Source organism: Numida meleagris, chromosome 5 (assembly GCF_002078875.1).
Source record: "Numida meleagris isolate 19003 breed g44 Domestic line chromosome 5, NumMel1.0, whole genome shotgun sequence".
Taxonomy (NCBI): domain Eukaryota; kingdom Metazoa; phylum Chordata; class Aves; order Galliformes; family Numididae; genus Numida; species Numida meleagris.
The window spans coordinates 19,587,228-19,612,539 of record NC_034413.1 but is presented as its reverse complement, the minus strand read 5'-3'; the positions used below and the strand labels follow the sequence as shown (position 1 = coordinate 19,612,539).

Here is a 25,312-nt window from a genome sequence, read left to right as displayed (position 1 = left end):
CCCTCTTTCTTCCTTCAGCGAGAGGTATGAATGTATCCTTTGTATTTTGCTTGATGTGTTTGGAAATCGTAACCGTTCCTGTTCTGATCAGTGACAGCTGAAGAATAGCTGATAGCAGCATAAAATAGAAATAGTTGCTTATAAGAAAACTTTGGGATTATAGGTGAGGATGAGAGAAAAAAAATAGTTTGTATACATATAGAACAAGGTATGTGGGAACCTATTTCAAAAAAGATCAAAATGTCAGAGAGATGGAAAAAGTATGTCCCTTTGTACTAATATTTGTAAATGCTGATAGCCCCCTTTGTTTTTGTATCTTCTTTTGTCGTGCATTGTGTTTCTTAGGATTGTCTCTGATACTTGTTCTCCATTCTTCATTTTTACTTCTCCCTCTCCTCAGAATTAGAGGCTGCTGTCCAGCTGTACCTCACTTTTAAATTCATTGTTTTTTGTTGTTGTTTTTGTACTGAATTGAACCATTCTGGAGGCTGGAATGTCAGTATATTTCACTTAGAAATATTACACAGTCAATGAGAGTACTGAGAGAGGAGAATAAAATGGTAGACGTAGATAGGAAGCGTATTTACAAGTTCTGTGGTAGAAATGGGAAAATATATTGAGGTGGTTTGCATTTTCAAGGCAATCTTAACGTGCAGACATCTGTATGCGTTGTTTAGAGAGAGCAAAATGAGAAGGAATGGCAAGTAAATCGTGCCATTCTGATGAGGCCTTAGCTCTTATTGCGTTACAGATGAAAAGAGACACGGTCAGAGCTTTCTGGAAAGTAGCATAAGGGGGAAACAGTCTGGAAAAACTGTTATAAGGGATTGCAATTTATTTTTCTTTCAGTCTCAGTCTTAGAGCTAATCAGGTTTCAAAGTGTCAAGTGAATTTAATTAAAAAGTAATTCTGTTATGTTGGCCTTTGCATTTGCTTTTATAACGCTCAAGGCTACATTAGGATGAGTTATAAGCTTGTGTGTTTATATACACATGTGAAAATCTGTGTTGTATATTGCTTCTGATGAGAACCACATTTATAAATGTAAGACAGTGTTATTAGAAATGTTCTTGGGGCCTTTTTTTATTTTTTACAGAATCACCTGGTAACTTTTGGAAAAGTCAATATTCATGGGTTGGCAGTGGCTTCAGTAGCTGCATTAGAGCTTGGCATACATTGATATTATACATGTATTTAAATTGAGTTGGTGATGTGAAATGCTCTTTTTATATCTAGGAAAATACCATACACTTGTGATACAAATGTGATGTGTGAGGCAACTTCTGTAAACATGGAGACAGTTGTATGCTATTGCAAGCCTTCTGGTTTATTAGCAGAAGTTCTTATTAAGGAGACAGTTCTCCTCTGCAATTTAGTAGGCATCATCGTCCAGCATATGAAGGGAAATCACAGCTTTAAGCAGTATAGGTGTTACCCAGAAATAAAGAAAAATTCTATGTAGACGCAGTTTTTTTCTGAATGAACTCTTCTGTCTGTATTTCTGACTTTCAGGGATGTGATTTAACTACAAGAACAAAATAATTATTTTTGTGGCATACTCATTTCTGGTAGAGGACAGATATCATAGTAGCTGTGACAGTAAACCCTAACCATCAAGACTGCTGCAAGTGCTTCTTATTTCTGAGAAACTGCAAGTTTGTGAAACTTGTAATAATCTAACTTTTGTCCTCTGAAGTTCATTCACACCAATGTTATGGTTGTGTTGGTAGAGTGTCTCTTTTAGACACATGACCATCAATTTAGAGGTGCTGCTTTGTTGATTTACACTGCCAAGGCTTCTGCTGAAACAGTATTCTGTGAATCTTCACTCTAAGCCTAGTGATTGATATGGAAATGTCTGGAAAAAATTAAACTGTCTCTTAAAGAAGAGAGGCAGAGATATTTTTTTTCTCCTGATTTACAGCAGATGATCATTCTTTTATTGTGTTCTCAGTGGCACTAAGGCTTGATTGGTAAAGAGCCTTGAAATATATGGGGTGCTTCTAGGAATCTCTTTATAATCCCTAACTTCCTTCTCGTGGTATGCTGAAATTTCCTTTTCTTTAGTAATATCTGACTGCTGCACTTCACTGACCTTCATGCGTTTTTTAGAGTATTACTATACAATAGTTCGCAGGAAAATTAGGACAGGATAATTAAAATTGATGTCTGTGTCTTCAAGTATATAAAACTTTTGTGAAGGTCTTTTGCTTCAGAGGTATAATAGTTTTAATTTGCTGTACCTTAATCTACCCCCAAGGTTTTGCTACTCCTCAATTTTCTCATCTGTGTGGAGGTGTGGTACACTTCAGTGCAGAAGCCCTGACTTCTCAGTACCTAGAAATTAATTAGATTGAAATGTCTTATGGTCCTTTAAAAATATGATACCCATTTCTTTTTTAACACCAGGCATAGTGATTCTTATTCTTGAAAACATTGTCTCAGTTCTCAGTTACTTTAATCTTTCTTAGAAATATATTAACCTAGTTTGTATTGAGATTCTCCTTTGTCATGGTCACAACGTACTCGGAAATGATTATTCATTAACACTTGTTTTGAGTTGATTTGTCCTTTATTAATTTTATTGCTGTCACCACTTAGAGAAGCCCTTAAAATAGTTTTGCTGATTTGATATATGCGATCTGAGTTGAGTAGAAGTGACATTTCCTTAAATTTTGAAATGTCTTGAGAAATATGCCACTTGGTAGACTGTCTAGTGAAGGATACTCTGATTTGATGTGCATGTAAGTATATTAATTTTTTTAAAAGCTGACTTCCTTACTTCAAGAGATGTCTATGTTATTGTTCCAAATGCTACAAGAAACAAGCTTGGAAGAATTGCGTTGCTTGCAGCAGCAAAAACTATTCATGTATAATGTCTTCCTCTATCCATTTGGCCAAAGTCATTAGCAAAATCCTTGAAGACTAACTCAAGAAAATTTCTTAGAAATGCTTTCTAGACTTTCAGCCTTCTATGTTGCAGGAAACATCAATCAAGAAACAATGAAACTTCCTTATTTGAATGCATCTGTTACTTTCTAGACCCAAATTTATTGCTGGAGGTTTAGAAACTTGATGGTTTAATCTACAGAAATTCAGGTACTTGCAGATGTTGATGGACTGATTTCTTCAATCTCGAAGGAATATTCAATGCCGGGTTTATCATCCAGTGTGGGAAATGTTAAACCACTGGATTTTTAATATTGAATAAATTCCAACAACAACTTCAGTTAATACCTGCCTTGCCATTATCTGGCAGGAGTTTGTAAAGATCTGGACCTTTCCACTTATGTTACAGGTGGCAGCCTCGGGAGCTCTGATTTTCCAGGGCATGAGAGAGCTTGGCACTACTGCTGGTTCCATATTTGAATGGATTCCTATGGACCGTTAGACTCAAATTCACCAGGTGCTCACCAAACCTCCCTTCGAACCTGTCATGAAGAGTTAAGTGTTCTCTAGTACCATCAAAGTCATCTTCTTTGGTATGGGAGGTAAAGTGAGATAAATGCACTGTCCATCAAAGAACCGTTCCTACATTTCTTGGATAAAATCATCTTGTGAACAAACTCCAGCTACATAAAGATCAAATAAATTTTACATTGAATCTGGGAAAACTGATTTCATTTCTGGGACATCAAAGATTCTTTGAATGTTATTACTTAAACGGTATTTTCTTTTTATGTTAACAAATTATACTGTCCTTATCACTGGCCTTTTTCACTGTGATTACCAGCAATGTTATAGGCTGCTAAAGCAGGTGTTTCTAAGTGGAAATCTTTTAAGAAGCAGCTAGAAAAAAAAAGAAAAGCAAACAAAAAAGACTCTCCCAAAATGCATATGGCCCATTACACCAGGGCTATAGTTGAGAAATAGAGCCTATATGAGAGAAGACCAGGATGGCTGAGCTAGTCATCTCTTCGTTGTTGAATGAGCCATTATGGAGATGACTGTTTCAGGGATTTGGTTTGGGGTTTGGATTTTTTTTGGATGATGTATTTAGTTTGTTATAGTCAGTGCTAATTATTCATGCTTTTCTTTTATCATTCCTGTTTTCTGTACTGTTTCTCTTCCTGGCTAATTCCTGGTAGTGTCTCCAGATTGGTAGATACAGCATGTGCATGAAAAAGGACCATCTTGTTCCTTGCGTGTGACTTGACTTTATATTACACATATCCATCAGACTGGATTTATCTCACTTCTTCTTACAACTAATAAACCTTATTGCTCTTAACAGGTTTGGTTCTTTTGGCATGCCTCTGCTTTATTTCATGACGAGGAGAGAAAAAATATACAAAACCTATTTATCTTTGATATGGTTGGATTTTATTCTGTAAATGCTTGGTATTGATGGATATGTAGCCTAAAAAATGTGTAAAACTTACTGATTGAATGTTCAGAGAATCTCTGTGCTCTTACTTTTTTCTCAAACAGTTAGATAGATTCAAAGAACCTCCAGCATTTGGACCAATGTGTGACTTACTGTGGTCAGATCCTTCAGAAGATTTTGGAAATGAAAGTTCACCAGAGCACTTCAGTCACAACACAGTCAGAGGATGCTCATACTTTTATAGGTGAGAGTATGCTAGAATCTGCTTAATATTTTAATTATTAAGTCTTCCTGCATATTATTAGAGGATTTATTTTGCTCACCGTTATCGTTTTCACTTCACAGCTATCCAGCAGTTTGTGAATTTTTGCAAAATAATAATTTGTTGTCAATCATTAGAGCACATGAAGCACAAGATGCAGGGTAAGTATGTCCCTTCAAGAAATAAATCACAATGTAAAATGAAAGATAATTGCTTATTGCTGTAAGATGTAAAATAATCTGTTTGGTTTTACAGTTATAGAATGTACAGGAAAAGTCAAACTACAGGGTTTCCATCATTAATAACAATTTTTTCAGCACCTAATTACCTGGATGTCTACAATAATAAAGGTAAGAACTTGTAATTAATAACTATGCAATCATAAAATAAAAAAGTGCTGTTAAAATGTCTTACTAAATAAGCGATCTAATATAAAACATTTTCTGCCAGTTAATAAAGGACCAAAAAATCCTGAATAAAAGTTATGTGGCAAAGAAGCACATGTGACATACTCATCAGTGGTCTGGATGAAGGGATAGAGTGCACCCTCAGCAAGTTTGTTGATGATGCTGAGCCGCAAGAAGTGACTAACACACCAGAAGGCTGTGCTGCCTTCAGCGAAACCTGGACAGGGTGGAGAGTTGGGTGGAGAGGAACCTAATGTGGTTCAACAAGGGCAAGTGTAGGGTACTGCATTTCGGGAGGAATAACCACCTGGATCAGTATGGGTAGGGGGCGGACCTGCTGGAAAGGAGCTCTGCAGAGAAGGACCTATGTGTCCTGGTGGACGGCAGTTTAACCATGAGCCGCCAGTGTGCCCTTGTGGCTAAGAAGGCCAGTGTTATTTTAGAGTGATTAAAACAAGTGTGGCCAGCAGGTCAAGGAATGTTCTCCCTCTCTTCTCAGCCCTGGTGAGGCCACATCTGGAGTACTGTGTCCAATTCTGGGCTCCTCAGTTCAAAAAATACAACTTCTAGTGAGAGTCCAGTGGAGGCCCACAAAGATGATGACAGCCTTGAGCATCTCCCTGATGAGGGAAGGCTGAGACCTGGGGCTGTTCAGCCTGGAAAAGAGAAGACTGAGAGGGAGTCTTATCAGTGCTTATAAATACCTAAAGGGAAGGTGTCACGTGGGTGGGGCCCGTCTTTTTTGGTGGTGCCCGGTGACAGGACAAGGGGCAGTGGGCACAAACTGGAACACAGGAAGTTCCATCTGAAAATGAAGAAAAACTTCTTTACTTTGAGGGTGACAGAGCACTGGCACAGTCTGCTCAGAGAGGTTGTTGAGTCCCCTTATCTGGAGATATTAAAAATCTGCCTGGATGCTTTCCAGCACAAATAGCATTAATTTGAATCCAACACCTCTTGCCTATTCAATACGTGGAATTTTCTCCCATCTGCCTCTGAAAAACCCTCACCTACCCAACTCATACCATTTACATAGGGTGATTAACTGTATAGAGAGAAAGATGAGTTGCTCTTACTTGTATCAAAAGTAAAGGAGTAAAGGAAAGGAGAAGTAGCAGTCTCTTTAGCTGGCTTTTTGGTTTGTCCACCATCTCTGTGGATATTTTTAAGAATCCTTTTTCCCATCAACTATTCCCAGTGTAATGCAAATTTAAGTAGGGAAAGTGCAGTTGAGGCTTTAGAGTGCTTCTGTTTCTTTGCTGTTTTCTCTGTGTTTCCTCTTCTCTCTGATTTTCTGGATTTCAGTGGTTTTATTACACTCTACAACGGGGACTCTGAATGCAGGCTTATAGCCTGGGAAGACACATGGCAAGAGTAGAACCTGAATCTGGATACGCTGCTGTTCTGAGTTTGGATTTTGTTAAAGTTGCTGAAATGACACCTGACTTTCAGGAACTTTTGAAACCATTGTTTGTTATGGACTTTTAATAGGATAGTACAGGCATAAACTGACATGTAATCGTGCCTTAAACTGCAATATTTGCAATACAATACAATCCAAAATTCTCCGTTAGAAATCTATCATTTAAATACTGCAAAAGAAAGCAAATAGAGTTATCCCTGGGATTATTTTGTCTGTAATATAAAATAGAACTAAAACAAACCTGTGACTTTACATTTGTAGTACTTCCTAAGTTTTAAACGTTCTTTCCAAAATGTCTGAATTTTATTTTAGCTGCTGTTTTAAAATACGAAAACAATGTGATGAATATTCGTCAATTCAATTGTTCTCCTCATCCTTACTGGCTACCAAATTTTATGGACGTTTTTACATGGTCCTTGCCATTTGTTGGAGAAAAGGGTAGGTGAAAGTTACACACCAATAAATTTCTTTCCTATTTCTCTGTTGTCAGGAAGGTTTTTTTGGTTTTGTTTATTAATTACATTCATTATTTTTGTGAAAATGTATATCTGCATCTGTCTTTACTGGGTGGAATGCTTGGATGCTTGATTAGAAAGAAGATTTGGTGATGTTGTTGGACTGATTTTGTCTGGTTTTGTCTGGCATGTGAAGGTATGTCATGTACAACTTGCTCCACGGTTCTGGTCGTTTTCTTCACCTGTTTTGGTGAAGATAGTTAAACTGGGTCTATTAAAGCAAAGGTCTTAATAGAAACTATAATTTCCACTAAGGTTATATCTACCTGCATTGTTAACAATTACTCTTGAGCATCAAATAAAGTCGACAGGAAAACTGTTCTTATTCTACAAAAGGCTAGGTCACATATAGTTAAGAATCTTGTATCGTTATAGATGTAAACTATGTTGAGATGTTCCTGTAAAATTTTAACTTTATTAGATAGTTATAACAGGTTGACCTTCATTAAAATAACTTATTTCAGCTATATTTTTTCTTGTAAAAGATAATTTAGCACAGGTCCTCTTTTTTCCCCTCTAGAGTTAATAACTCTAAATCTAGGATAATAGAACTCCAAGTAGTCTCCAGTTAGTAAGCAATGATGTTAGAGGCTATTGGGATCTATTTTAAATGCTTCCATGACAGGAACTGCTCTTTTCATAATGGAGATCTGCAAAGCTCTCTACATTTCTTTGAAAAATACTCTAGATATTATATATTTACTGTCATACAGACCCAGGATTCTAGATTTGCTTCTGTTGTCTTTAGAGAGTCTGTTCAACAATTTTTTATTGTTTTTAAAGCAAGAGGCTTGACATTTAGAAGGAGATTTTTGTTTCTCCTTCTCTCACCTGATGATGCATTAAATAACCTTTTGCTATTAAAAATATTCATGTTGTTTATTTTACTTTTGCACAATGCTGATAATGAGACTGCATGCCTAAGACTGCTGAAGTAATGGACCTTGTAATTTGTCTTTTCCTTTGGATATGTGCATACTTAACTTTCAGTGAAGGACGCAGTGTCAATATTGTTTGGTCTACGCTATTAAGTTAGAGTTATTCATTTTACTTCAGTAAGTAGAGAGTAACTCTTGACCAAGAACAGAGAAGAATAGCATAGCAGATAAGGCAGGGATTGTATGAATTAGTCATGAACAAAAGTAGGCAGGAAACTATGAGGTTTTTAAACATCTGATTGAACTTCTGGAATTCTGGTTTCTAAGCCCTTCAGGAGGTGGAAGAAACTTGGCCGTTTTAAAGAAAAGTCTGATATATATGTGAAAGACTGTGTGATAGAACAATGAGATTCCTAGAGACAGAAAAATGAGAAAAGTTTGAGCGTCCTCTACGTCAGTGTTAAAGGGGAGTTTGAAAAGACAAGTCTTTAACATCATGTTTATATCATCATATTTTTCTGCTTCAGTGCTTCTGCTAGGTGCCTGCAGGTGCCAGGAATGGAATAGTTTTCTCCTCTTACACCTGAATTTGAGCAGTCCAGATATTTTCACATATCAGTAAAGTTTGCATAAAATGAAATTGAAATAAAGACTTACTGTGATGTAAAAAATACTAATGTACAAGAAGATAATTCTTACCTAAAATAACTTTGTGTGAGATAGGAAAGAAAGCCGTGCCGTGTCTTTAATAGTGGTGTGGTTTTTGACTGCTTATTTCTATGAGCTTTTTTAATTCTATGACAGCACACATTTAAGAGACCAGATTGCAGAAAAGAGTTTATATTGGGGGAAGCTCATTCACTACAGTTGCTGGTGACTAGTTACAACTTGTGTGCTTGGAAATATTTTAAATTCTTCGGGCAATTAATTAAGATTTTTTTTTTTCACATACAGTAACAGAAATGTTGGTGAATGTTTTGAGCATTTGTTCTGATGATGAACTGATGACAGAGGGAGAAGATCAATTTGACGGTAGGGTTTAATATTAGATCCTTTTTTTTCATGGAAATAACTTCTAAAATAGTAATTAACTTAGTGGTGTAATTTATTACCTGAAAGTTGAAGGAAATTGGCCTCAAATTTTTCCTTAGATAATGAGTATTTTGGAGGAGGGAAGGGAATTTTATTTTCATGTTTGCAGTCAAGAAGGAGTAGTTGTATCTTTTGCAAAAAATCATGTATGACGTATTTAAAGCTGAAACTTCTCAAAAAATTTTCGGAATTTGTTGGCGTTTTATATTTGAAGCATACTACACTTACTTTGCAGAAGAACATTGTCTGATGTATAAGATTAATACACATCTAAATAGTGCATTAATAATCTCTTTATTATAAACAGTTTTAAACTCTTTAATTTCTTTATGTCTGCTCTTTGGGGAAGAGTTGATACAGTCAAAAGTCAGATGTAGTATTTCTTATGGCAAAGTACTATACGTGAAGTATGAAATAAAAGTTTAAATCTTGGTGTTTGAGTTTGAAGCACAAAAGTTAGTGAACTTTGTGTACATTATATAACACTGATTTACGTAATAAATAATGTCTTATAAACTGCAGTGGATTGTTGAGGAGCTGTTTGTAATGTGATGATACAGAAGCAACGTTAAAATGGTGATGAAGAGGCATGTAACACTAAGACTTAGCACATCATCCTTTTTTTTCCTACAGTAGTGCTTTATGTCAGATCTGAAAGTTTTTCAGACTTCCTTCATTTTATCCGATAACAGAATTATTTGTTGGATTGTTTGATGGTGCGGGGTAGGGATGAACATTTCAGCAGCCTTTGAGAAACACTAAAAAGAATTTATAAGATGTTAGTGACGTCATCCAATTCTTAATGTTTGACAGTTACTGTGTTAAAATTCAGTAGCAGATTTGTGTTGTGCTAAAGCAGCTGTGTGTTTTATGTTGGAATGCACTGATTATGAGCCACTTGAACTTCGTTGCCATTTAGACTGTTGTTAGAAACATGGAAAATTAGAAATGGTCTCAGATGTGATCCTGCAAACAGTGAATTTGTGTTTCTCATGCACGTAATCCTACTGAACTGAAGATAAAACAATTACACCAAGCACTTGCAGGATAAGGTTTGATGGTGTTCTGCTATGCTAGGATTTAGGTTGTCCGGCCAAAGCGCGCTCATCATTTGGTTGCATATGCCCTGTCCTTAGTGCAGTAGTTGCAGTTTCAGAATTTGATTTATTTTATTCTTATGTCTCCTTTAACAATTGCTTTGCTTGATGCATATCTCTTAATGCCGCCTAGGTACTGTCTACGCTTTATCTTTCTGTGTGAATATTTTTTTTTAACTGTTGACTTTCAAGTTTTCACTTGTTTATCATCAAGTTTTAACGTATACTCAACAATTCCGCTTCTTATTCAAATAATGCCTTTTTAAGTGTTGCAATTTTCCGCTCTCTTCTTTTCACATTTCTTCTCCATTCCTTCTTTATTACCACTGCCAGGTTAAGTACCTTTATTTTATTTGTCTCACTCATCTTTTTCTTCATCATTCACTTCCTTTTTTTCTGGACTCTCCATCTGAAGAGCGACTCATGTATGGCAATAAAAAAGGTACAGATCAGACAGAGTAGGAATGTTTTGAAATATGACTTCATAGAACCTGCCGGTACAAGTACTAATGCAGAAAATATATGTTTGTTGAGAGGCATACAGCATTTTATTCTGTTACCTGTTTTAATGGGACATTTATAAAGGTTTGTGTATTTTGTTAATCAGAAGTCATATTCCAAGACATCTGTCTTTCTGTGCATGAATCTTTCCTCCTTTCTTCCATTCCCTTTTTCTGTAGAATTTCATTCTTCTACCTATTTCTAAAATTTTATCTTTGGCCCTGCATGTGTAGGGAGCATTCAGTCGTCTGTCGTGCTTTTTTTAAAATTTCATTGTGAGCATTTTCTGAGATTGTGCATGGAATGTGTTTATAGTGTCCCAGAACCTGGCTTGTATAGCACTTTAGTTTCCTTCAACTGAGATGTCAAAAAGATACTTTTGATTGTATGTGCAATTTTGAAGATGGCTTGATGCAAAATTTAAGAAGTCATCTACTAATTTAAATTCAGAGTCTGTCACCCACTCTTCAGAAATCCCAGGGTGGATATTTCTGTGCAGGAAAATTCTTCTGGCTGTTACTTACGTTATAGTCCATTTGCTCTCTGTATATCTGCCGCTTCAAAGAATATTTCTCATATTTGGAAGTGCATTAAGTTATAGGGTTACTTGCAACGTTTATATGAATTCTTTGGAGCCTAATAGTATGAGCATTTCAGAACTCATTTCTTGTGAAGGAGGCATTAGGAATGGGCAGTGGGAGAGTTCTGTCATATCCCCTCTAATTTAGGGTGTAATCAAGACGTTCTCCTGCAGGCAGATGTTACTTTGCTGTTTTTTTCTCTGGATGAACCAGGATTCAGTGGCTACATCAGTGCAGTGTTGCTCTCTGGAGTAATATGTTTGGCCTTTTGACTTGCCTGTGTTCCCTCTGAAAGTCCTGGGCAGCGAAAGATCATTTAAAAACAATACCCTAAACCAGCATTTCTCCTTTAATGGCATAGTGACCTGCCAGAGTTGAGATATGGGCACCAGCAGCACCTGTAATTGGCTCAGCCTGTGCATTACAGCCCTGCAGCATTGGCCTTCAAGGAGCAGGTGAAGGCAGGAGGAAAACTGAGTGACCTGCATGGAAAATGTGTGGACTCTTATTTAGCTCCACCTTTTTCAAAAACTCTGAAAGACCTCTCTTCTCGTTCCAGATCTCAAACTTTTATTTGATAGTGTTCAGAGAGAGAAAGTAAAAACATCTCGTATATTAAAAATTCAGATAAATTATTTCCAGTAAAAATCAAAATTTTCAGCCTTTCCCTTATTTTTTTTTTCTTGGGCCACCACCTTTTTCTATTTCGGTGTCTGTATTTCATCAGAGTTGTTCCTTTGTCTAAAAATGCTTTACTTGTTTGTTTGTGGGTTTCTTTTCTTCATTCAGTTTCAGGTGGTTGACAGATAATTGTCATACCCCAGAGTTCTTTCATTGTGTTCACACAGAGGTCTCTTCCTGCCTTTTTTCTCTTGTATTTTAATTTGTTTGGTGCTTGGGATGGGAAGTCCATCCACTCTTGTGTGACAGAAAGCCTTGTGTTCTTGCAGTGGCGGTCTGAAAAATCTGACAGTTGTGCTGTTTTGATGTCCCCACATCTGCCTATACTTTTTAGGGGACCTTGGCTGTCCTCAAAAGGAAAGGAGGATGACTTTGGCCTTTTCACGATTGAACAAAAAAATTGTTGTTGAAGAAAGGTACTTCTGTTTTTATATCCGTACAGGCAAAGGTAGCTCTCATTTGAATCCAAAGCCTCTTTCAGAGTTTTGCCTTCACTTTTATCTGTCACAAATGGTGTTTCTCTGCTCCGTGGAGTATGCAATATTTATTCCATGCCTTTGGTATTAGCAATTTCTGCAAATGATGCAAACCGAAGGTGACATAGAACTATATTGGTAAGGGAGGTCATGCTGCAGTTGTTCGGCATTTTAGTTCAGTTTTTAGTGGGTGCAGGTGTATGTTTTGGGGAGTTGACATAAAATCAAGCAAATCAACATCTGTTTTCTCTCAGTCATCTGTGCAAGAATTAGAAATTATCTTTTTTTTGTGGCTTTACAATATCTTTTACTTTTGTATCAAGTTACATACCTACGTTTTGATATACAGAGATGTCAGGAAGTGATTTCTAGCCTTTCAATATCTAAGGGGGAGCTACAGGAAAGAAGGGGACAGACTCTTTAGCAGGGTCTGTGGTGATAGAACAAGGGGAAATGGTTTCAAGCTTAAAAAGGATAGATTTACATTGGATAGAAGGAAAAAGTCTTTTGCAGTGAGGGTGGTGAGGCACTGGAACAGGGTGCCCAGAGATGTGGTTGATGCCCCGTCCCTGGAGACTTTCAAGGCCAGGCTGGATCCCGCCCCGGGCAACCTGATCGAGCGGTGCATGTCCCTGTTCGTTGCAGGGGAGTTGGACTGGGTGGACCTTTAAAGGTCCCTTCCAACTCTTAAGGATTCTACGGTTCTATAATACGTCAGCAAAGGAATTATGATAGTTACTACACTGTAACGATGCTAATTTAGATGCTTGCCAGCTTGAACAAATCATTGTGAGCATCGTAAACTTTTCTGCGTGTGTTTTGTGGACACAGAGGTGGTTACGGTTTTGGTGGTATTCTGAAGCCAGAATTTTGTAATATTGTGTCCCTAAGTCTTGGGTACTGACCTCCTGGGGAGAGTACTGAACTTAAGTACTAGTGTTGAATTTGATGCACTCAAAAATGGCAGCTTTGTAAATACCAACGAGCTTGAGACTCTCTCTTATTCCATTGAAAGTAGGTACAGCTGCCGCACGGAAAGAAATAATCAGGAACAAAATTCGTGCAATTGGCAAGATGGCAAGAGTCTTCTCTGTTCTCAGGTATTTGAGTTGTTTCTGCTTTCCTAAAACCCCTCTTCATCTATATATGTTAGGAAAACACATGTCTGTTCCAGTTTGATAGATGGTAGGCATTTTTTCAGGGAGGTCATTGCGCATCAGAATCTCATTTTGCATATCAATGCACCCCATTGATGTTGGTATTTTTGGTTAAATAATATTTTTTAAGTTATTTTTGAGACATGTCCAGCCATTTGGTTTAGTGGGCAATATTGGCGGCAGGTGGATGCTTGGACTAGATGATCTTAGAGATCTTTTCCAACTGTAATGATTCTGTGGATTAACTACAAGTGTTGGAAGGACAATACCAAAATAGAGATACTGAAATCAGAAGTGTGAAAGAGAAGGTCCGGGCTGGCTGGGAAAATGTCTGACGTAGCAGAAAGCTGAAGACTTGTTTTGTTTGCTTTTTTTTTTTTGTTTTGGACTGTTCTGTTTGATTGATTTCAGCTTCTTTAAAATCCCATTTTCTTGTACCAGGCTAGATAGAGATTGTATTTACTCAAAATATAGTATGCTTACAGTATATTAGTCTGTTATAGTACACCCATAGTGTGTATATATATCTCCACAGACCATAAATATTCAGACAGGGTTGATTTTTTGAAATTGGTATCTCCTGGAGTACAGATGCTTTCAGTGAAATTGTGGATTGTTTTATGGCACTGAGTTACATTCAGTACCTCGTGAAGCACTCAGTGCTACGTTCAGAGCTAATAAGCCTGCATGTGAAATATTTTCCCCTTTCGAGTTGATTGCATTTGAATTTGCATTAGTCTTGACATGCATAAAGCACAGCATCCTTTATTTTACTTTAATACCAGTTTTCATGAGCAGATGCTTACATTTTCATTACTGTTTTTTCTTACACTAGGGAGGAGAGTGAAAGTGTGCTGACACTCAAGGGTTTGACTCCCACTGGAATGTTACCTAGTGGAGTGTTGGCTGGAGGACGACAGACCCTGCAAAGTGGTAATGATGTTATGCAACTTGCTGTGCCTCAGATGGACTGGGGCACATCTCACTCTTTCGCTAACACTACACATAATGCATGCAGGGAATTTCTTATGCTTTTCAGTTCTTGTCTTAGCGGCTGATACAGGCGGAATGTTATGTGTTAATCAGGCAATGTGAAATGGATACTTAACCAGGGTATAAAACTAAAAGCAAATGAGTTCAGCAGTGTCCGACCACGTTTTTCAGGCTTTGAGCATCCTCAGTTTACAATTTTTCAGGCGGTGCAGATGGGGTGACCTTATAGATCTGGTGTTAAGATATTTGGTCGTAGCAGATACAAAAGTTGCAATGTAATTTTGCATCCTTGTCTGCTTTCCATGAAAATGACTTTACTATATATCTGTTAGTATTTTCATTGACAGTGTCAAATTCTCACTGATATCAATCTTAACAAACAACTACAGGCTGCAGAGTTCCATTTTACACTCCACTGATAGATTGAAATGTGCTACGTTTTGTACCCTGGTAATTAATGCCAAAGTTTGTTCTCTATGTTGTTTGTCAAATGTTCTATGTATAATTGACCTCCCTGAATTGTCCTTGTAACATGCTGTTTCCTTCCTCTGCAGATGTAGCTGCTTTCTTAGATCTGTCTGTCTCTCTCTAGGTATAGATGTATGTCTGTATAAGTGTTAAAATTAAACCACTATCCCAGACACTTGTCTGTCTCTTGATGTAGAAGCAATGTTGTAGCACCTTGTTTTTGAGGTTTGCTGCATTTGCTGCTGCACATTGTCTGTGCATTTTGAACAATAATGTACTTGAAAATTATTCAGTAATTGTTATAAAATCAGTTGAGAATAAAGGGATTGAATTTAAAACTTGTAAATAAATCAAAATAAAAGGGTGTTACTAAGTGTGCATATATTTTTTTGCATGAAAATAAAAAGAACTCTATACAAAATACACCTGTAATCTGGCTCATTGAATATTTTGTAAAAGTTTTTCTTCTCTTTTTTTTTTTTTTTTTTACTTTGTTGAATCACTGGATCATATTTTTCACAAGGCCCATAAATGATTAACTAGGCTTAGAGAGAATGCTATGAGATTGTACCAAATGGCATTACAAGAATGAAGTCCAGGTTTGTTCACAGTGGTGGATAACTAAAACACATCCATCTGAAACTGGACTTCATATCAGCAGCGCTCGACATAAGATATTCAGACTTTTTAATTGCCATTCTCAAGATTTAATAGAAAATATAAAACAGTTGTGTTTGACCACTGAATTTTACAGCTATTGAAGGATTGTGATATATTGATTAACTGAATAACATTTTTACACAATCTGTTTTGCAAGAGTAGCTGCTTTTCTTGTTTTGTGATTTAGGCTGTTTATTTGAATATTTTTAAATTTTCTACTTAGGTTTTTTTGTTGTTGTTGCTGTTTTTTTAAACCCTTTCACTACATTTACTATTAAACAATCAAAGCTGTTCTTCTATGGCTTTGAAACATGAATGTCTCATTTTAAGTCATTTCTCAGTGGACATATAATGTCTACAAGTAAATTTATATGTCCAGTGTATGTATGTGATTGTTTTGTGAATGTCTATAACAAGAAGTGGTGTACGTTTCCTAATCCATCCAACTATTCCAAAAGCATATGTTCTAGTTTTAATTTTCATTGTTTAATAAGATACTTTATTATGCTTAAAAAAATGAGTTTGTACTCCTCTCACTCATTTAACAGATTTATAACCATGTTGCATTGCGAGTATTAGAGAGGATCAAACTGACTAGAAAATTTTTTTAACATAAAGCATACGGCTTTCTAGCATTACTGAAAATGTGGGATGTTTGGAAAGTATGCAAAATGCATTTTGGATTTTTGTGGGTGTTCGTTTTTTTTTTTCTTGACTAGAATTTCTGATGGCAATATTCCTCGATGCATTACATTAATATACGTCATTTGTTCAATCAGGCTGATTGTTCTGAAGAGCTCCTGATGACCGTTAGTTCTCCTTAAGTTGCAATAACTTCATTTTTGCAGATAAGGATTTCACTCAGTTTTCAAAAAGAACTTTTCAAATTTGTTACGCTCAGTTGCAAAACTAGAAGTAAATCAAAAATAAAATAAAGCTTCACTAATGGATACTTTACTGTAACCGTCACATCAGTGAATTCATATTCTTGGCAAAAATACGGTCGCTGATAGTAGGATTCCCTACTACAGATTTTTAATTACTTTTTGAAATATATTGCACTGCGTTGATCAGTAGACTATCAATCACTATCTCAAATCTCTAGATTTGAGAAAACAAATAATATCCATTGCTGTACTACTTTTGCTTATCCTATTTTATTCACGAAAAAATTCGCTAAGATCTAAGCGGGCTGTTTACCAATACATTTGTAAAAAGCTGTGAAAGTTATAAGGAATTGGAGTATGTGTCTACATTCCTCTCAAATCTTAGCAGATACTGCTACTGTTGGAAGCATCTGTTCAGCCACACCTTCTGTGCTTCATAAGATACAGGCCGTTCCCATAGGAGTGGAGGCTGGAGGCACTGACACGATGCTGAGCGGGGCACAGAAGTGGTAGTCAGTCTAATTCAGCTGCTTTGTGGGAAATGGTTGAGCAGATTCTTACCGCAAAACAGATGAGTCTGAGGGTAAACTAGAAATTCGAAGTATAGTGACAGGGTTAAACAAAGACAAATCAATTTTTAAAAGGCAATTTTGAAAAATTAATGCAGAACTACATCCTATGGAAAAAGTCTGTATATTATTTTTTTTTCCATAAATGTACAGATATATTTTTTGAAAAAGAACCAAAGATTATTTCCATTTAGCTTTAATGTTCTAGGATAAAAATAGACCTTGAGAAATGATAGCCCTTGTACATCTCTAAATTCTTTTAATATATTGGCAAGGGTTTTGTGTCAGATCTGTCCCCTAAGTAAAGCAGGGGGAAGGTTGGAAACGAGGATGGAAATGCCGTTGATTTCCTTCAACTTTGCCACTTAAAATTTACTGTGAAGGTGAGAATTCTCAGAACAAAGAGTTCCAGTTTATCAAATATGTTAATATAATACAACGTTTAGTCTAGGCTAATCAGGGTTTATGAAGGTTTTAATGTAGAGGTACCTGCAAAAGAGAATCCAACAAAATTATTTTCCAAATTGAGTCATTACAGTGTGTTTTTTCAAATGCTTGCATTTTCCAGTCAGTTTGTTCTTTTGTGTCAAGGTGAAAGTTACCTTTTTCTTAAGCGCGTTGTGTATTCCAAGATACTTCTGGAACTAAAGTAGCACGAGTAGAATGAATTAGGAGTAAATTTTCAAATCTGTATTTATGACCAAGCTACATAATTTACAGAGATAAATCAGTATTCGTGATCTTTTCAGGAAAAGATTGAAAACAAAGACTTCACAGGTAACAGGAAATGGTGGAAAGAGGTGTTTTTTCTTACGTAGTTTTGTATTTATATGGCAAATTGATTCTATCGTGTATTCAGTGACACTCTAAACCAAATCTTAAACTAATTTGTTTTTACAAATTGAGAAAGTTTATTTTCCCTAATGTAAACATAAATTGCCATCCATTCAAGTGGATTTTTGATATAATTCTGGGATTGCCTTTGCCCCTTTAGATTTGTGTAGGGTTATTATTTTCATAACTCAGAATGTGCAGTATGTAAAAGTTAAAATGCTGCATTATTCTTATGTATTCCACAGTATTTTAGTAGGAATTCAAGCAACTTTTTTTTTTTTGAAGAGCATCTCAGTGGAAATGAAGGTTTTATGTAACGTTAAGGCAGAGTGTAGGCAGCTGATACATCTGCTGTGTCTGGTTTATGTTGGCCAGGAAATGAGGAGTGCTAAACTTAATTCACTTGGTCGAATTCTGTTCTAACACTATCTTTTCCTAAATTTCTAGTTTTCCTAGCATTCACTTTAATACAGGTAAACCTACTTGCCTAGTGCTTGATATCCATTGTTGTTCATCTGTATCTAGTAAGATATACTACGCAAGTAGGTTTACTGCTAGGTACTATTTTCAGTTAGAATTTATTAAATTAGGGGATTAGAGGCACGGCAGATAGAAGGGGAGGTAAAAAGTTGTTAGCAACATTGAAACTTAGCTACAGTTTAGGTCTTAGTTACAAGTGGTCTGTTTGACTGGTCTGCCCAAGTGGAAGGTTATTTTGATTATCCTCATAACCTTACATTATAGCTTTGACTTTTAGATCTAGAACAATAAACTAAAAAAAAATCTCACACCTCAGAAATTACAGCATTAGTCATGGTTACTTACTGCAGAGTGAAACCAGTAAGCTCGATTTTTCTTCATGTTCACATGAAGTCATCCACCAAGACTATGTTACAGCCAGACCTCTTCCTGCTCTAGGCTTTGTTGTCGGCTCAACTAAGCAATTTATGAGACTTTGTAAATACGGCTTGCTAGATTTGTCTTTTACAGTTTAAATTTCACAGTTCAGCTCCCAGAGATATAAGTGTAAAATATGGTGAGAAATTGCAGTATAAGTTTAACTTCAGGAAGTTAACCATAAAAAGAAAAGTATTTTCTTATTATCAGAACATTGGTAGTGTTACGTTAGAGCATCCTGCTTGGTAATTTAATGAAGCTCACTAATACATTTTAATCTTCAGAAAATTAATCTCAAATAGATTTTCTTTTTAACCATATCACAACTTTAACATTAGTTGAAATTTTATGTTGCTTTCTTTAAAGAAAAAGAAATAATCTCATAGAAGTGTACAGTTTAAAATGTAAATGAAGTTCTAGTAATCAGTGTTTCTCTTGGTATACTTTGAGTTGATAAATTGTAATCGTTAAAATGTAGGAGAGGTTTCACTTAAGCTTAAAAACAACCCCCAGAACCTTAATTATAATTTTAAATAATTTTAATCTAATCTGGCGTAGCATTCTATATTAAATTGATCATTGCCTTTTCTGCTGTGCGATATTACACTCTTCATCTTTCTCATTCATTTTGCATGCATCTGCTCACTTCTGTACAGCCACTGTAGAGGCAATTGAGGCTGAAAAAGGTATGATCAGAGTCTTTGCCATTGGCAGAGATCTGTGGTGTCTGGGAGGGAATTCAAAAGTACTGTGTGGGTGTGTTTTACTTTCAACTTGCACAAGCAGAGATGAATCAACTGTATTGATTCATCCCTTTTACATGTAACATTCATTTCTGGCTTCAGGATGATGATTATCTTTAATATTTTAGGGATATTCTTGGGGTTTTTTTTTTTTTTGGTCTTTTTGTTTATTTTTACAAAATACGCAGTAGGTTTTTGTATAATAGCATGTTGTGATACGTGGTGTTGTCTTGAAGTCCTTATGATGATAGTGTTTAGTGTTTTTTTTTCTGCATTCTACTGCAAGATTTTGTTTGGGGGGGGCTGGTTACATGTGGAAGGAGGGTTATTTATGCATGCCTTTTCTCATAAAATCTATTTTTAATGGCTTTGAACATATATTTTTTTCAATTTCCGTAACACGTCTGATAATGCAAGACACACAAATGTAATGTTTGTTTTTTTTCCTGTGGATTTTGTACATAATTCGATGACCAAATTTATTTTTAGTATATATGCCACCCTGCCAGTACGAGGCATATTAAATTCCATGGATTATCGGTGCTTCTGTGCTAAATAAGATGTTGCCTGTGCACCCTTTTTTAGCTGTGTTGGGTAGAATGCCATCCAGTTACCTGGTAGTCAAGTACTCCAGATTGTTGAAGTTTTTTCAATGATACGTTAGTTTCCTCTTGCTCGATATTCAGTGAACTGAATGACAGACAGCATAGCAATTGGGAGAGCTGCCTTTGTGTGCTTCCAGATTTGGTCACAAAGCGCTAATTAATAACTATTGTTTGTTTTTTAATTAAGGAAGCCAGATCTCCAAAACTATAAACAAGGGCCGTATTCTGTTCTCTCACACACATGTAAGATGTTCCGTTGTTGTGAGTGAAAGCTGTGCTCATGTCTCCACAGAATTATTTCGTCCCAAAGGACTCAGTCTTACTATGTGGTTTAAAGTCAACTACAGACCTCATTCATTAAAATAATCAGTAGAAAAATAATACCTGTTTTCTATGCACATTTTAAATACGCATGTATTTAAATGACACCATTGTTAAACGCAGTGCTAACCCAGTGACTGTGGTCGTGTCCATTTCCATCATCCACGTGATTAGCACAGAACGTGACCCATATCCTGCAGTTTTGCCTGCATGAAAACTGCAGGATCAGGCCATCAGCGCGTACGCAGGATGTAAAACTCGGATTACTTTTGTGACCCTTTGCTGCTTTGCCTCCGCTGCACTTGCTGTGCTGCTTACATCTTACTGGCGTCCCCCTGCGACACAGGGATGTTAAGATGAGCTGGGCAGCGGGAGCAAAGGGTGTTCAGAGCCGGCCACCCCAGGGACGCGCAGAAGCAATCAAGTGGGCTTAAGCACCTTGATTCCTCCTTGCCGAATATTTGCCATACTCTGTTCTTTCTGTTGTAAGCTCAGGTCAGGATAGCTGTTGCGCGTATCAGGAGAGCAGCTTAGAGAAGCTTTTGCTAGTACAGATACAGAGCCATACATTTACTCGGCTGATTTCCTACCTGTTTTTAATCGTCGTTTATTAGAAAAAGTATATGCTTTCAACTTCTTTTTCCATTACTGACATATCAAATTTGCATTTTGTTAAGCAATACGAGGATTCTCTCCGCAACATAAAATCTGCAGTTTTGAAGAAGCAAAAGGTTTGGATAGGATCAATGAGAGAATGCCACCAAGAAAAGATGCTCTTCAGCAAGATGGTATTAATACTATAAACACAACAAATGCCAATGGAAACAATGGGACTGGCAACAACAATGCACAGTGACCACGTCAACTTCTGGTTTACTCACTTATGTCTTGCCTGAGAATTCCTAGATTACTGCTTTTTGATGTGACGACAGACGAAATAGCCGGGGGGGTCAGCGAGGTGACTGCTTCTCAGGAGGTGGAACGCCATCTACCTGACCCTGCTGAAGAACGGCGTCGTGCTTTGAGACAACAGCCCCTCTCTTCACGCGGTCACTGACCTCCTGGGAGCGCCCATCGTGTCTTCAGTCCGCCGCGCCTGCTGCGTCTGCAGATGAGCTCCGAGGAAGGAAGCGGGCTGTTCTCACTAAAGCACCCCTAGACTAGCGTCTCATGCTTGTTGTTGTCAACACTTTACGTTTACAAATGGGATTTTTCTTTCGGTAGAGGTAGCTTGTTTGTTCGTTTGTTTTTTAAATCAGACTTTCAAATACGACCCTAAGAGCTAACTATTTATTAATGGACATCGGTTTCATGAAATGTCTTTAAAACGATAGATTAGAATGGTCTTAAAATTTCTGAGGCTGCAAAAACTGTATTTTAAATAGAGAAAAATGCCAAAAAAAAAAAAATCTCAGTTGGTCATTCTGTAAGAAGCTGACCTCAGGTTTACTCCTTAGATGTTGCTAATTCTATATTGTATTCACTGTATTTTTTAGTTACAGCTTATCGGAAGATTTCTATGTAGGAATGTTTATTACTTGAACACAGATTTTAAAAAATATTTAATTTAGAAACATTTTTGCCCAGCTTTTTCAAGACTCTTCCCCACCTTGAACTTTAAAAAAAAAAAAATTATATATACTAATTTTAAAAGTAAGAAAAATATGGGAGTGTTAATTTTAAGGTACTTTTAATTGAACTTTGTACATTGTTTAAGTAAATTTTGATTCATATCAAGTCTGTAAAGCTTGGCATTGTATTTTGTGTATGCATGTTTTCATTTTGCAAATACTTAATATATAGACCTATGCTGTACATCTATAGGTTACGTAGATGTTATGGGTACTTTTAGTTTATCGTGAGTACTGCGGTTGCATAAGTAGCTAGTAATCACTGGGCTGAATAGCTGCAAGCTTGTCATTATTTTTTAAGCTGTAAAGGAAACTGAAACTGTATCGGACATAGGTTTTGTTCTAGGCGAAGCAGCGCGTAATCAATTGCTCTGTTCAACTGCTAAGGCATTAGTGAAAGTGTAAACTCGAGACTGCATGTATTTTGATATCTACAGGACTGCTTGGTTAAAATAAAAATTGAAGCCCTGTGCTAATTTGTTCACAAATAATGGACTGTACTGATTGCCACTGTACTTTGTTAATATTTTGACATTTGCTACGTGTCCTTCTCATCCTCTGGAACACAACTTGAAACTTATGTCACTAGAGTTCATCTCCTTTTTTTCGTTTGCCATGAAGTACGATCTGTACATACCCCGTCTGAGTTGGAAATTTTATGCATGTTCTGAACTATTCAAGTATTTTATAAACGGTAGCACACAATAAATTTTGTGCATGGGCTGCGGCTCCTATCATTGTGTATTGGTTTTATTTGGCATACTGAGGTCTGATCTGACCCTGAAAATTGCTTAGAAATACTCTTCCAAGTCTGAGCTGTTGAAGGAATAGCCTACGAGGTGAGATTTAGCTTGCAGAGAATCCATTTAACGTAAATACTGTTTAATTTTTTTTAACGTTATTTCTCACGTAGTAAATATCTGAGCATTTTCTGTCTGCCAGTCCCCATTGCTGGTTAGTGCAGCCGTGCAGGAGCAGTGCTCGCGGGTCTGCGTCCTGCGTGTGTGGGTTTGAGCTGGGGGTTCGTGGCGCTGCTGGAGCCTTGGGCCGCACTCAGGGGGGTGGGACGGGGCTGTTCTGGCAGTCAACACAGATCTTTGATGCAGTGTTCTGAGTATGATCTCTGTAAGCAGGGCAAGCTGCTGAGCGGGATGAGAGCACAACTAAAGTGACACTAATGGAGTTTCGATGTTTGATTTTATTTTATTGCAGATGCATTGTAACCGGAGACTGTTCTCAAAGACCGCGCGCAGAAGATCAAGTGATCCAATGGTAAGCTGGTTTTTTTATGAAGCCCTCTGGTAGTGGTGAGCTGTGCGGTCTGTGTGCAGTGTGTTGGAGCAGGGCCACGTGGTGCTGCAGGACAGCTGGGGTTTTACACGGTGAGTACTGGGATGCGACCTTCCTCCTCGTAAGCACCGACCACGTTTCCCAAGACCGCAAATTCATGATCTGGTACCGCGATCTTCGTTCTCATTAGTGTTCTGACTAGCTGGAATTGTACGTGCAGAGAAAATACAAATGTAATCTCTGTGAGAAAAGGCCTCGCTGTATGGGAGAGACCTGGCTCCTGTCCGGCAGGCAGAGCCCTGCCGCCGCGCTGCTCGCCTCCCTGAGGAGCCCCTCACAGGCGCTGGCGGTAGCAGTGTTTGCCAGATACGAAGGCAGAGGTGCAGTAAATGGAAATTCCTGGGGAGTTATTGTCCAGCTGTGTTTGCCACGCAGTGTACGTTCCCATCACCCCTTAAGCAAGTAGTCAGGCAGCAGAATTGTGCCTGTGAGCTTTCTCTGTTTAGAAAGTAATCCCTCACTGTTTGCTGTTTCTGAAAGGTGGAGTCTGGAGCTGTCTCTAATTCTTGCATTGTTGAAGGGGAAAAAAAAGGTGTCCTGCCTCTCAGAAAACTGTAAGTAGTTTCGCTTTTTTTTCCACTTCCAGGGTTTTCAGTGGGAGGAAGGTTCTGCGTGTCGTTAGTCTGTTCTTGGTGAGGAGGGGAAATGCTTGGCAGTAGCTCTGCCAGCCCACGGGTGCAAGCGGCAAAGCAAAGAGCTGTGGCTGCTGCAGCGCTGCCGTCTGCAGGGAGAAGGGCTGGGAGGTGGCGGGGGCCGGGGAGGTGTTCTGGCTGTTCTGAGAAATATGAATGCATTTTAGCGAATCTGAAAAGCGGGCCTGAAAGCACAGAAATGTTTGAGGATGGTTTTTTGGCGTCTCCCCTTCAAGCAGGGCTTTGTGCTGTCGAGACACTTGCTGCCACCTGGTGAGTCGAGCAGGGAAGACAGCCTAGTTCACATCGTCCACTTATATTTAGTTCAATGGCAAACATGATGCTGAGTATTTAATAGAAGTGAAATACTTGAGGGGTTTTTGCATGGTGGATTTTTTTATCTCTTCCTGTTTTGCAATGCTTTCCTGCGCGTGTGTACAAGTGAAAGATTTGCCATATAAGAACAGACTCTACCAGCTCCCGCTGGTTTTGTGTGAGGGGTAAGGAAAATAGAGCTCTGCCATTTGTGTGAGGGGCCTATATACACCATTCACTAGTTAAAAGCATTGCTTAGGCATGTTAGGAAACGCATTGTTAGCTGCTGGACTTCACGCTTCCGTTAGATTTATGGCTGGGGACAGATGCAGCGTGGCTTTCTATAAAAACAAATGTACTACTCAAAGCTGGCTTTCTGTTTTCCTTCGTCCTATGAAACCATCGCCACAGTCATTTGTATTGTCTGTGTCACTTTCAGTTTGGATTAACACATGTTCTGTAGCGTTAGCATTTGCTTACAGCAAATTACTGAACAATGAAAGAACAATATAACCCACTTCTTTCCAAGGCAGTACTTCAAAATTAGATTTGAAATTGTTTCTCCTTTCTGTTGCTGCCTTAAGCACAATGCTAACTACCTGCTAATCATAACTAATTTAAGAACTTAAATAGGGGAGGCACACTCATCTTCTGCCAAGTGCTTTAACTGTTCAGTGTGACTTAAACTGAGCACTTGCTTCTTTTTCAGCATTAGGAGGGGAAGACATAAAAGAGTTCTTGTCAGAGAACGTGACTGGGGCTTTAGAAGAGGCTTCCCATCACTGCTTGGGGCTTTTTTTTTGTCATCAGCAGTTAGCTCAATAGTTAAGTTTAGATATTTCAAGAAACTAATTATGCAGGAGTTTGTAAGGGGGGAGGTGGTTTCGTCTGGGTCGAAAGACCTAAGGCTTAGTGCTAGTAGACAAGATATATCTTTTATTATACAATAAAGAATAATACGTGCTGTAAATTAAGGCAAGTGTAAGTGCAAAAAGCTCACTGAATCACCA

At 37.6% G+C, this 25,312-nt stretch overlaps 1 protein-coding gene across 5 annotated transcripts in view; it reads left to right on the top strand.

Moving 5' to 3' along the window:
• Nucleotides 1-25,312, top strand: part of PPP3CB (protein phosphatase 3 catalytic subunit beta) — a 51,273-nt gene that overhangs the window by 22,841 nt on the left and 3,120 nt on the right. Inside the window, exons 6-14 of one of the 5 annotated variants that reach the window (XR_002439876.1) lie at nucleotides 4,432-4,571; nucleotides 4,673-4,750; nucleotides 4,845-4,939; nucleotides 6,732-6,857; nucleotides 8,767-8,844; nucleotides 13,256-13,340; nucleotides 14,233-14,330; nucleotides 23,218-23,277; nucleotides 23,836-23,909. Coding sequence is in view for 4 of the 5 variants with exons in the window: in XM_021400361.1 (XP_021256036.1) it covers nucleotides 4,432-4,571; nucleotides 4,673-4,750; nucleotides 4,845-4,939; nucleotides 6,732-6,857; nucleotides 8,767-8,844; nucleotides 13,256-13,340; nucleotides 14,233-14,330; nucleotides 19,362-19,391; nucleotides 21,052-21,230 (909 nt within the window). In the remaining variant the exon portion in view is untranslated. Of the gene's footprint in view, nucleotides 1-4,431; nucleotides 4,572-4,672; nucleotides 4,751-4,844; nucleotides 4,940-6,731; nucleotides 6,858-8,766; nucleotides 8,845-13,255; nucleotides 13,341-14,232; nucleotides 14,331-19,361; nucleotides 19,392-21,051; nucleotides 22,740-23,217; nucleotides 23,278-23,835; nucleotides 23,910-25,312 lie in introns of those variants that run through there. The other 4 variants (XM_021400362.1, XM_021400361.1, XM_021400364.1 and 1 more) reach the window with 4 other exon arrangements.